Source organism: Danio rerio, chromosome 1, assembly GCF_049306965.1.
Source record: "Danio rerio strain Tuebingen ecotype United States chromosome 1, GRCz12tu, whole genome shotgun sequence".
Taxonomy (NCBI): domain Eukaryota; kingdom Metazoa; phylum Chordata; class Actinopteri; order Cypriniformes; family Danionidae; genus Danio; species Danio rerio.
In genome coordinates this window covers 44,254,363-44,267,480 of record NC_133176.1, presented here as the reverse complement: position 1 = coordinate 44,267,480, position 13,118 = coordinate 44,254,363, and the positions used below count along the sequence as shown (strand labels likewise).

The 13,118-nt window shown below is 35.7% G+C and overlaps 1 protein-coding gene and 1 long non-coding RNA gene across 4 annotated transcripts in view; one reads left to right on the top strand and one right to left on the bottom strand.

Annotated features, from left to right (window-relative positions):
- The window catches only part of dok7b (docking protein 7b), a 50,590-nt gene that overhangs the window by 14,753 nt on the left and 22,719 nt on the right, over positions 1–13,118 (top strand). For both annotated transcript variants that reach the window (XM_021476872.3, XM_681035.11), the window contains exon 5: positions 11,401–11,520. In XM_021476872.3, coding sequence (XP_021332547.1) covers positions 11,401–11,520 — 120 coding nt within the window. The remainder of the gene's footprint in view (positions 1–11,400; positions 11,521–13,118) is intronic.
- Positions 1–13,118, bottom strand: part of LOC141386136 (uncharacterized) — a 53,505-nt gene that overhangs the window by 26,876 nt on the left and 13,511 nt on the right. The window contains exons 2-4 of one of the 2 annotated variants that reach the window (XR_012407391.1): positions 10,066–10,103; positions 8,575–8,723; positions 5,690–5,770 (exon numbers count right to left, since the gene is read on the bottom strand). This is a non-coding gene — a long non-coding RNA (uncharacterized lncRNA). The remainder of the gene's footprint in view (positions 1–5,689; positions 5,771–8,574; positions 8,724–10,065; positions 10,104–13,118) is intronic. The other variant, XR_012407392.1, reaches the window with a different exon arrangement.

Here is a 13,118-nt window from a genome sequence, read left to right as displayed (position 1 = left end):
TGCTGCTGTGCACCTGATGTTAAGCAAAGATAGCCATTTCCAAGCAGCACCTGGTTTGATTGATTATTTCGGAAAATAGAAAGGCCTATATAATAATAATAATAATAATAATAATAATAATAGGCTTAAAGTAACAATAATTATTATTTACTATTTTTTACTAATTTATTATTTACTATTTTACTATTATTATTTCAATACTTGTTAGGACCAAAGTAAGAACACATTGGGCCCTGGGGCACCCTTCGTTTTTATTTTATTAATTTCCTCCTATTTTAATTTTATATATACATATAGCCTATTGTTATTATGCATTTGATAATTAATATTATTTTATTGCAACGCCAAAGTAGACCTATCTTATTATTATTTTTGCTATTATTTTGTTGTTGCTGTTGCTGTTATTATTGTAGGCTTCATTATCTATTTATTATTTTATTTTATATTATTTGATTAACATGGTTAGGCTATATATAATACTTTTTATATAGCTCATGGCATAGGCTATGCAGAATATTTTAATTAAGTGGGTTTAAATAATAGGAAAACAAATTATCAAAATGTACACGGACCAACAATTACTAACACATTATACATTTTGACAAATAAGGATCTGCAAAATCTTTAAAATATCAAAATATAACTTTAATATATAGTAAATAAGTGATTTTATAATTATTTATACAAGTGTATATTTGTGTGCCTGCCACTAGCACACCCTTTTCAGCACATCAGGCAATGCAGTTACTTCACAATGTGAATCTCTGAAACCAAGCAGAGTGGACATGCTGTTTTGTTTTGTGCAAAAATCCATAACTACTTTAGTATGGATATCGAAATACTCTAGAAAGCTATTTTCAGGTTTTTTGTTTAGATTTTTTAGGTTGCACTTTTCAGGTTTATAAAACTAAACCAGTGAAAGTTTGTGGTGGTCATATTTTATTTGTTTACGTCATTAAAATGTCTGATTTGTTTTATGCAACGGTAAAACATGACTGTTCACTTTCAGAAGCTGTAGCAATGCCTTATTTTCCCTGAAATAATATTAAACATATGTAGGTTATAAAATTTTAAATGTCATATTGCTTATTGAAAATCTCGTTATTTAGCATTCTAACGCATATAACATTTTTCTTCAATATCGCAGAGGCCTTTTGAAAATGTGTGACACAAATGAGAAACTGACCTCCAAGTTCACATATGAATACATAGCATAATATAATTATCTTGTCTGAAGCACATACAAGTTTTCCAGTGCTTTAGTGTCATTATAGTCAGACAACCACAAGCTCTGATGGGTCTCTGCCACCCAGAGGTCATGTCCCTCCCTCTGCCATTAGTGTAATTCAGCGGTTGGCTGCTCTAGGCCAGAGTGAATTAAATTGAAAATATGGCCTTGTTGCTGTTTCTAGCGCGATTCAATGTCACAGGCCACACACGCTGACAAAACACATACTGGCAGTGCAATTAGTGAGCGTGTCAGCTGTCTCATTTGATTTCAGAGACTGAACGGGTGTGAGTTTGTTCACTTGCTCAGTTTGTCAACAGACTTGGACAGATTGTAGATCGCCGTTCTCCCTGCTGTCAGGTAGGGCATTTGTGAAACAATTTGGCTGGCATCAACAATGGAAAAACATGTCATGAGATTTAAAACAAGCTGAAACTGACAGCACTGTTGTAATTACAATATTCAGTTTGAGCTTTAGCTGATTAGAAATTTTGCACTTTGCAAATTGTAAAGTGTATCAGTGAATGCCAGTATGTTAGTAAAAGTTATTGAATTCGTAGACTGCCCTACCACTGTATTAAGTACGCCATTATTAGGCATTAACTACGAAATAAAACAAATCTCATTTTAAATCTTTCAGCTTTTAGTGCTGTGATGAACAAGCACTGCAAATACAATATTCTGAATATTCTTAAATGGCAATCTAACAACAACAGGAGCTCACACAACAGGTTCTATTCTTCTTGGCATGTGGCTGTTTGTCACAAAAAGATAACAAGGGTTGTTTGAGCTCAGAGAGGTATTGCACTAAGTAAGATAAGGGATTAATCTGGGATTTTGAGGCTATTCTGGTTGAATTTAGCCTTGGCTCAGTATATACTCAGCATGAAAGCAGGCTATATTAAGCTAAATTAAGTTACTATGGAGCTTTATTATTTGCAGCTAGCCTGCTCCAGAGTAGGCAACTAGGCTAAGATGAATCTTAGCGATTTATATGTTAGTTTTGTTGTCAATGTTTTTTACGGTAACTCCATGCTCTTTGCTATTTGCATTTTCCAAATATTAAAATTAAATATTTGTATGATAAATATTAGTAGCAATATGTCCATATATATCCATTTCAGATTTAAATATGGTGGCAGATATAGATAAGAGAGAAAAAAAATAGATGAATGATTAGAGAAAGAAAAAACATACACAGTGCTCAGCATAACAGTGTACAGCTCCTTTTGTCTATTTCTCAGTGAATATAGACAATGTTTTTGGTGCATTTAAAAAACTGTTTTTTATAGTTATATTCATTAAAATAAGACTTCTTTAGACATCTTTAGGTATAAAAAGATAATTCATTTAAATTAATGCAAAAAATAGATATAGATAACATAGATATTGCAAAAAATATAAATTACAAACTAGGAAATGTCAGCAAATTTAATATTTTTATGTTTTTTATGTTCATGATATGTTACTCAGTTAGGAAGAAAATTTATAAATGAAAGTGCTATATAAATGATCATATAGATAAAGATTAAATAAACTTGGTAAAATAAACTAAACAGATAAAAAGATGTGCAATGTCTGTTTGGGATAACCTAAAGAGTAGCGTGAATGTCCACTGGTCACATTTAAGGCATAGTTAATTTTTTAATATGCCTCTCTCTCTCTCATAACTGGTTTTATCCATACTTGCATTATTGATTCTGTGATTGATCTCGTGGTCTGTAAAGAAATGCAGCGGAAAAGAAGTGTAAGAAATGTACACTAGTAAATGTACACTTACCCTGGCTATCAGGCTTGACATATCGACTCGTTCTCATCCTGAATCAGCAGATGTGCAATGGACTAAGTCAGAAGGATACGATTAAACTAGGTCAAGCTGCATTTTTTCTTTTATTCTGGCTTTCTTGATTCTACTTTTTTGCAATACCCCTCAGGTCAACCATGGCTTATTATATGTTTTATTACAATGTAATGTCTCGACTGTGTATTTAAAAGGCTTCTTTTCTTTTTTCTCCTGGCCTGTTGCATGCGCTAGTAAGATTTCTGTAAAAATAGCATTCAGCTGCGCATCTAGCACCGCCTTTTGATGCGATTCTATTGTGCTAGGTATTCTTTGGAAAGGGTACCTATAAAGTGATACGGTATGGTTTGCCTTTTGGTACCTTTTGACTGTGGAAATGAACATTAAAGGTCACCTAGGTTACCCCTTTTTTCAGATTTATGATAAGTCTTTGCTGTCCCCAGAATGTGTCTGGAAAGTTTCAGCTATAAACACCCATCAGATTATTTATTATAGCCGTCTGAAGTTTCTGTTTATTGCTGGTAAAACCTAGTTGCTGTTTTTTTGTACTGCGCCTTTAAGGCAAGTGCTCCCTGCCCATCGTTTCAACGTGCCTGTCAGCAGCATGCCTCAATCGCCGCCCTTGGCTGCCTCAGGAAGCAGATCTCATGTAGCATTTGTGAGAAATAATACCTTAAGTACTTTACCAATCAGTATTTGATGAATTTCTTGCAAGTTTGCAACTATGAGTCACATACAATTTCGTTACAAAGTTCACGCACACACACAGCGAGGGCACACATACACTTAGCGCAGACACACACACACACACAAACACACACACACACACACACAATGAGAGAGAAACAGTGCGCTTAGCTTTGCACTCTTTTTGAACGCATATGTGAAAGGATACAGGTTAATATCTGTTATGTTAATGTACAAAATAAACCAGCTTTAATGTCCACAAACTGGGATTTAAACGTCTTCTTTGTTCTGACACACGGCTGTGCTGATAAAGTACACTAAAGCTGAGGTAAATCGCTGTAATTTATTACACACATGCACTTTCAAAAACATTTTAAACCTGTAGAATTCACTCTTGATCACGTTTGATGATGATTGATGATCCTAACAGACCTTTTATTTCCGGTTGCTTTGTGCACGTCCTGTCTTGTTGATATGATTATATGCGTTACTACGGAGAAATGTTAATGCGCACCTGTCAATCAATATTGGTGGGCGGGGGGACTGCACTCCTACGTCAAGTTGCGGTCTATCTGAAAACTGCTCCAATTGTTCCACCGTTTTTATGTTGTTAAACTTGAAAAAAAAAGCACTGGGTGTGTTTATATCACCCCAATATGACGGCCTATACACTATACCTACAAACGTCTGTCTAAACAGCTTTAAAAGTAAATTTTTCACCATAGGTGGCCTTTAAAACATACCAAACCGTACCGTACATACTAGAGATGATCAGATATGGATTTTTTTGGCCGATACCGATAACCGATAACTCTTCAGACTTGGAGGCCAATAGCCGATTTTTATAGGCTGATAATTATAAAATATTTCAAAATGTTATATTTTTATATAGCAAACTTCATAAAAGATTGAACTCCTCTTTTGAACTGAATAGTCTATACTCAAAGCAAAAAAGCTATAATTTCAAAATTGCAAGGTGATTATATAGACCTATATTCACAATTTCACATAAATCAGCATGCAAAAAATAAATGATTTTCTTTTCTTCATAGCAAATTAACATGCAACTTGACTGTTGCATAAAAATAATAGGCTAAATAAAAAAATGTGATTTAATCAACAAGCAAGTTAAATATATTTAAATAAGATGAAAATGAAAGAGCTAAGGACTGAAACCAGCTCAAATGTTCTTGAATAAAATATGTTTCAGTAATGTACATATGTACATATGTCATGTCCGAAAAAGCCCTTTTCAGAGGTGTTTTGACAGTTCAGAGCCACCGTACAAGTGAAAAGCTAGATACAGAATGTATTATTTAACATGCGGCATAGATTCATCCTATTTGGCGCTTTAGATTCTTTTGAACACATGTACCTGCTGCTTGTCATGTAGACAACGCTTCTGTGTTTGTTCTTGCTGTCAATTGCGGGGAAAATTGATTGATGAAAAGTTTATGATAAACCGCTGTGAGTTTTACTCAACTGCAGGTGGAACAGCTAAGCATTGAGCTCAGATGACTTTATGACAAACACAGAGCATAATATAAAGACAGGATGTGCGGCGATTTGAGAGCTCCTACACTGGATTTAGTGACTGGTGCACCGCACCTCTCCCCTGTCATGCTCTGAAGGCTGTCAGATCAATGTGTGTGTGTGTGTTTGTGTGTATGTGTGCGTTGACAGTCCTCACAGGCGCTCGTTATAATCAATATAAATATTCCGATCAAACTGAATACATTCTTACATCAACAACACATGGCAAGCAACGCGATGATAATAACAAATAATCATATTAGATTACAAACAGCCCAACGTGTTGTTTAGCACGTGTGCATAGCTGCTGTGATGTTTGCATATGTAACATTTTTCCTGAGTTATGTAGCTAAAAGTATATGTGGCTGCATTTGTTTAAATAGAATGCTACGGGGTGGTATGGTGTCCTTCCTTTTTGCGCTTACCAGCAGACCAATTACCTTCGTATGGACGCTTTTCTGCTGTTAGCAGTTTGTTCAGTTAACTGGGAGGATGGGGTTCAAGTCCAGCGAAGAACATTTCTAGAAAACAAGTAACACAAAAACAGAATACTAAAATAAACAAGTAAATAAGGGTGAGAATGTGGTAAAATCTGAAATCGTGGTAAATCAGGTGAGAGCTTTTCTTTTTCTGGATTGCTTTTGAAAACTGTTGGTTGGGTTTAGGCAAGTGAATGGGCAGGTCAATTAGTGCTTTTGAAAACACTATCGGTTGGGTTTAGGGAAGGAGGGTGGGTCAGTCGATCGGTCTGTCAGTCAGTCAGTCACTCAGTCGACAGCGGCCTCTGGTGGATTTGCGTGAGAAAAGCAGGCACGAATGGCACTCGCGGGAGAAATTTGAGGTCTGAAAAAGCATAGTGGCCTCTGGTTTATATGCAAAAAAAAAAAACAGCAAAAAAACATAGCTCCTAGGATGTATTTGGTGCCATCCAGAAATGTAAATAGAGGTAAGTTTTCAGATAGAGCGTGGGTTGCATTATCAACATTGTAAATGTTTATTATCACAATTTTTTGAATATTGGGGCCCCATTTTGCTTTCAAAACTTCAAAGCTTTGATTTAACAGTGTCTTGGAAATATTCTTTAGAGTTTTGGTCCATACTGACTGACATGATAAAATCTCACAGATGTGTGGCCTGTACACCTATGATGTGAATTTCCTATTACAGTACATCCCAAAGTTCACTGTGGAGGCAGAACTGTTGCCAATGGATATTGTCTTTTTTTCAAACCATTCTCTGTAAACACTAAATACAGGGTGTGTGTGAAGTTGCTAGTAGATCCTCAGTTTCTGAAACACTTTCTGAAATTCTGGTGCTTTGTTAGTTCATGTTGATTATTTATTAAGTTGCTGTCAGGTGACTGAATGATTAGATATTTGTGTTAACAAACAGCTACTCTACCAAATGTATGCAATAAAGTGGAAACTGTGTATTTACAGTATGTAAAAATGCTTTATGCCACATTTAAACAGCTGTCATTTTAACAGGTTTTGTCTCATTTGGCACATTCAAAATTGTAGAAAAAAATACAGAGGTGTCACAGCTGATACTACTGAGAATTTAATTGTGATGCTAAAAAATGCAAACCATAAATTATGGGATAAGTCATCTGGGTGTTTTAAAATAAATGCTACACTTCAAAGTTCACACAAAGGATGATTCTAAGATGATAAATGTATAGTTCTAAATAAAACCATAGCAGAATTCACATCACAACTATATTATAGCAATGAGACAGAGGAACAATATCACTAACATCGCATATGAATGCTAAAAACATTGACAGCCAAGAGTTCGAGCATTTAAATCAGCATAGTGTGTGTGCTTATAATAAACAGAATGTTATTGGCTGCTGTGTGTATTATTGTGGACGATATTTATACATGGTTGTTGCTATTGTTGAACAGGCCTTTACTTTAACAGGTCTGTTTCATTCTCTTAAAATGTGGACAAGGTAAATAACCAGACTCGCTCAGATGTCTCGAGTATTAATAGCCAACCAGTGTGTTTATGAATTATGAAACCAAGCTCTAAGGGTGTTATGGTTATTTTTGTAAAGGACTGTCACTCCTATACTGCTCACCGTCTCCACAGTGACGCTGTGGGATTTGACAGAACTATATTTACCTAGATGAAAGACCTCCTAATTCTCTTTCCTCATTACGTCCTACAAAGAAAAACAGTCATAATCTGACTGTCTGTGTATGAATCATTAATGCATCTTGCTGTAAATAATGCCTTTGTTAACCCCAGTTTTCCTGTAATACTTGAAGCACTCTTTTCAGTAATACTTTGTCGTGCATCTGCCAGCACTTATTATAGTTTGAAAGGTGTCGCAGGCATTTTAGATGGTATTGACATTTTTATGGAGGAGGTGTGAGCACTAAAAGCAGACTTTTTTGGCACACAGTCCTCTTCTTATTTAAATAAATTACACATTGTGCTTAATTTATACATTATTTTTGTGGTTGTTTTAAAGGACAACCACAAAGACCTTCTCATGTAAAAATTACATTGCAAAAACAGTTTTAAAACATCTTATTAGAAAATCATGAGCCTTTAAAGTATTAGTTCACAAAAAAATTGTTATTACCCACCCTCATCTTGTTCATATTCAATAATCTTCCAAACACAAATGAAGATATTTTAGATGAAATCAGAGAGCTCCCTCATCCTCCATACACAGCAACAATCTCAAATTCCAGAAACGAACCAAAACATCATTAAATCATTCTATGTGACTTCAGTGGCTCAAATGTAATCATAAAAAGCTCCAAGAACACCTTTTGCGCAAAAAAAAACCCCAATTTAAATGTGACTTTCTAACTATGGGTAATACATCCAACCCAGGCTCTTTCTGAAAATGTACCTTTGTATACATTACTGGAGACAACCAAATATGTCTCAGGAGCTATGTTTTTTATTTTTATTTATTTATTTATTTTTGCAGTTTTTGTTCTCGTGAATCCACCAGAGGCCACTTTAAACGTTTTTGGAGATCTCAAATTACTCTGAGTGCCATTCATGCCTGCTGTTCTTGCGTAAATCCCCAAAAGATCGCTGTTGACTGACTGAATGACTGACTGACTGACTGACTGATTGACTGACCCACCCTCCTCCTTCCTTAAACCCAACCAATTACATGAATTGACCCACCCACCCTCTTCTCTAAACCTAAACAAAAATTTTCTAAATCAATCCAAAAATAGAAAAGCTCTCGTCTGATTTTTACCACATTTTCAGATTTTACCCCATTCTCACTATGTTATTTACTATTTAGTTTATTTTAAAAAATTATTATTTTCATTTTTTGGATTCTGTTTACCCGCTTTCTGGAACCATTCTTCACCGGACTCGAAGCCTGTCATTGTGGTCTATTCCTCTCTGTTTCTCAAGTCCGCCGATGTACATGGTGAGCTAACAGGACAAACTGGTAACAGTGGGAAAGGCGTCCATACAGAGGTAAGTGGTCAACTGTTAAGCGTGAAAAGGAACTAAGTCAAAAGGCCCTGTAGTTTTTATTTAAAAAATTAAATGCAACCATACGTACTTCTGGATACATAATTTGCAATCTCCAGAAATGTACAGTTTATAGGGCTAAGTTTTCAGAATAAGCCTATGTTGAATATGAATAAAGGGACTAAGCCGAAAAGACAATGAATGAAAGAACGAACAAACGAAAGAACGAGCGAGCGAGCGAACGAACGAACGAATGAACAAACAAATGTGGCCATTATGGTGCATTCACACCGACAGTGGCGAGAGCGTTAAAGTTAAAGTAGCCAGAAGTCATTAATTTTCAGTCGGAGCCGGTGGCAAGGAGCGGCACAGCACGCCAATGTGGGCATCGAGGAAAGTTGAAATCAAGTCAACTTTATGCTTTTGAGCTATGACGTGGTTCGACGGCAAACAATCTGAATGTTGAAGTCCACCACTTGAAAAGAGTCCAGAGAACACACTCCTATGAACTTTGGTTTGGAGCACAGTTGTTCCCAAGAGTTTGATCGCCGGATTTTCAATTATTTTCAATGTTTTCTTACAGGGACATGCATTAAAAAAAGTTACTGGCAAGTTGATGTGCATTAATATATATATATTATTATTATTATAATTTTTTTTTTTTAAAGTGGGATTCTCATGATAGCTGCAATGACAGTACAAAGCAGTATTGCAGCTTCAGAGTATTTCGGACATATGGACATATTAGATAAGTGAAGCAAAGCCAATCAATTAATTTGATAAATTGCGCAACATTTTCACGCAAGAATCATTATTTTTATGTGGAAACGTAACTGATTTGGTGATATACTGCAATGGCTTCTTTAAATACATATCAATTTATTTTGACACTCGCTGGTGGAGCAGTAAAGGCCATCAGTGTGAACGCACAGTTAGATTCAGCAGCACAATACAGAAGCATTGTATTGGCCTCAGTAAATGCACACCCTGACCTAGGCTGCACGGTTCTGGCTAAAATAAGAATCACAATTTTTTTTTTAAATCAAGATCATGATTCTCTTAAAATTCTGTAGATGTAAAATAAAGGTTAATTTGAGTAAGCTATTTTTATTGTTAAACATATGGTAAAACATTAATAATATTAGACCTATGTGTAGGTCTTGGGTAAAATGCGTAATTTTTTTAAGACTTGGTGGACTTGACAAGACTTTTAATATGTCCTGGTCATTAATCTTGCTATCTGACATTGACAACAATTTTTTTTTCACTGATAAAATGAGACATTTGTCATTATCAGATTCCCTTTTGCATAATATATTGAGCATTATATAGGCTAGAGTAGCCTAGTTATACTGACCCAGTAAACATTTAGTTCCATGCAGAACACTGTATTACCTATGAAAGAAAAAAAAAACATATCAAATGCTTGTCATAATCATAGCTTTAAAATGGGATATAATCATTTAAATGATGTGCACGGCTTTTGTTTCACTTTCACTAAGAAAAAAAAGACAGACAAATCATACTTCCTCCACGGCTCCCAAACGATCGCTCTGTGCAACAGCCTGAACATTATTTGAAACTTTATTATAAAGTAGATATCATTGGCACTTGCGCATCCTTATGGTAGTATACAAACCGTGCGTCAGCTCATATGTGATTTCGCAGCCGCAAATACATCATTAAAGTAAGACAGAAATTACATTTTGGAGTGAATTATACCTTATAAATAAATAATATATAGATAAATAAATACAGTATTTAACACTACTTGCAGGTTTCCATGTCGCTGAGCAACGAATTTACAACGTGAAGACTTGTGTGACCTCCTTTATGCCTCTCTCCTGACCTTGAAAATATAATTAGTTGAATGGTAGAAATGTTGAATTAAAATAATGTGTAGGGTAGAATCGAGATTGTGATCTTTTTTTTCGATTAATTATGCAGCTACCCTGACCTGACATGGAAGAAATAGAATTTGCAAGTTGTTTTTCTATTTTATTTTCTGCTCAACTGTTTTTTGTGCGTTGTATGATTACAGTTGAACCACTGAAGTCACTTGTAATTTCTTGACAATGGTTTTGGTTGCTTTTCTGGACTTTCTTCACCATTGCTGTATAGGGAGGATGAGGGAGCTCTCTGATTTTATCTAAAATATCTCAATCTATGTTCTATAGATGAACGAAGAGCTCTTAATTGCTTTTTTCTCCCTGATCTCACATTGCCCTAATTCAAGAGCTAGGTGAGAGGGGAGGATGGGGGGTTAATTTCACTATACGAAAATGTATGTGACAAACAAAGGCCTGATTTGATTTGATTTGATCTCATGGCATTGGAATGACATGAGAGTGAGTAATTAATAACAGATTTTTCTTTTTTTTTTGTATGAACTAATCCTGCACTTTGTGTTATTTGTACTTTGAGTTTCTCTTGGCTCTGTTGTCTTGATGTAGTATTTCATTCATTTTGAATCAGTGAAATGTGAATGTTCCTGTCTGCTCAGAGGAATGACTTGACATTCCCTCGTTTGTAATCCTGTGACCGCTATTGTGGTCGTTAATGAAATTAATCTTCTATTCAGCAGCTATGGACTATTAATTTCAATCTGAATTCCAAATGGTGCATTAGGCTGTTTGAATAAAACAAGCCTCGAGTTGTTAAGAAGCTATTTCTCTCCTGTCTGTCTCTGCAGGGGCCGGGGTTTTCTTTCTTGCGTGTGCAGATGGAGAACAGATCAGTTTTTTGGTGGATTGCATCGTTCGTGGCATTTCGCCAAGCAGAGGGCCGTTTGGACTGCGGCCAGTCCTGCCAGGTGAGTTCATATTTGTGGAGGTGTGTGATGTAAGAGCTCAGTTCAGAGATGTCGGAGTTGCTAATGCTAGCCTCATTAGCTTGATGTGTGTGAGCTGTCAGCTGTTTGTGCATGTCTGCATCTCAGCACCGTACATGATTGATATGCACTGTCAAGTTCACTCTTTCTCTTTATTTCGCGTAGGATCCTCATGTTCTGCTCCAAATTAATGCACAGGTTTTATGTTTGGAGCCCCTAGAGACTCCAATTATATATATGCCTACATAATTGGAGTCTTTGGGACAGCAAATATTTCATTTCTGAGCAGAACATGAGCGAGAGAGAGAGAGAGAGTGAGATGGAGAAACTTGGCACCACATCTCAATCATAGATGATAACAATAATGCTAATAGTATTTTTTTTAGCCTTTTATTTTTCCTTGAAAGGGTATCTATTTTACCGCTTTTTCAAGATTTAAGATACATTTTTTGTGTCTCCAGAATGTGTCTGTAAAGTTTCAACCCAAAACACCCATCAGATTATTTATTATACCTTTCAGAAGTTTGGGATTTTAAGCTCTGAGCATCGTGTAGGTGTTTTTGTGGCCTGTGGCTTTAATTCTATTTCTCCCCATCCACCATTCCCACAGGCATGTCAGAGTACGCCTCAATCTTAGCCTCGGCTCTGTCAGATAAACAGCACAGTGACAGACATGAAGAAAGCAGATCTCACGTAACGTTTGTGAGAAATGTATTTGTTGTAGAGTTAATTCAAGACTTTCGATGAGTCACACACAATGTCGTTACAAAGTATACGCAAACACAGACACACACACCCACAGAATGTGCGCGTTTAACTTTGCACTGTTTTTGCATAGCAAACGTGACAGTATAAATGGTAATACCCACTGCTGTATGGATATTCGTTTTGCTAATGTATAAAATAAACCTGATTTAAAGTCCACAAAGCTGGATTGAAGCATCTTCTTTTACTGACATGCGGCTGTGGTGATAAAGATGGTAAAATGCTGTGATTCTTTACAAACATGCACTGTTTTATAACTTGTAAAACTCATTATTGATCACATTTGATGAAAACTGATAATCACAGAGAGCTTAATCATCTTTTAATCCTGACTGCTTTGCGCACGTCCTGTTTTGTTGATATGATTATACGCGTTACTACAGAGACAAGTTAATACGCGGCGGTCAATCACTTCGGTGGGTAGGAAAACTGCACTCCTACGTCAGGTTGCGGTGGGCCTTAAAATGGGAGGCATTAGAGATTATTTATTAGGAATTATTAAATCCTATTTTAACGTCCGTAAGGTGCCCTTTTAAGTTTGTTTTCTGGGTTCCTTTGTTCTTATCAAAAAACACTTTTTTGCATTAATCTGATTTATGACAGAAGGCATACTCTTCACAAAAATGTTAACTTAAAATAAACAAGATAAAAATTTGCTGAACTGTAATGTTTCAGAATTCTATCTTTAAAAATACATTGCATTATTTAATGTTTCTCTTAGAACTCAAGGTACAGTTTTACATATCACTACAAAAATGAAGCATTAAAAGCAAGGTATTAAGTGTCTCATACGATAATAATCTTGAGAGATAGGT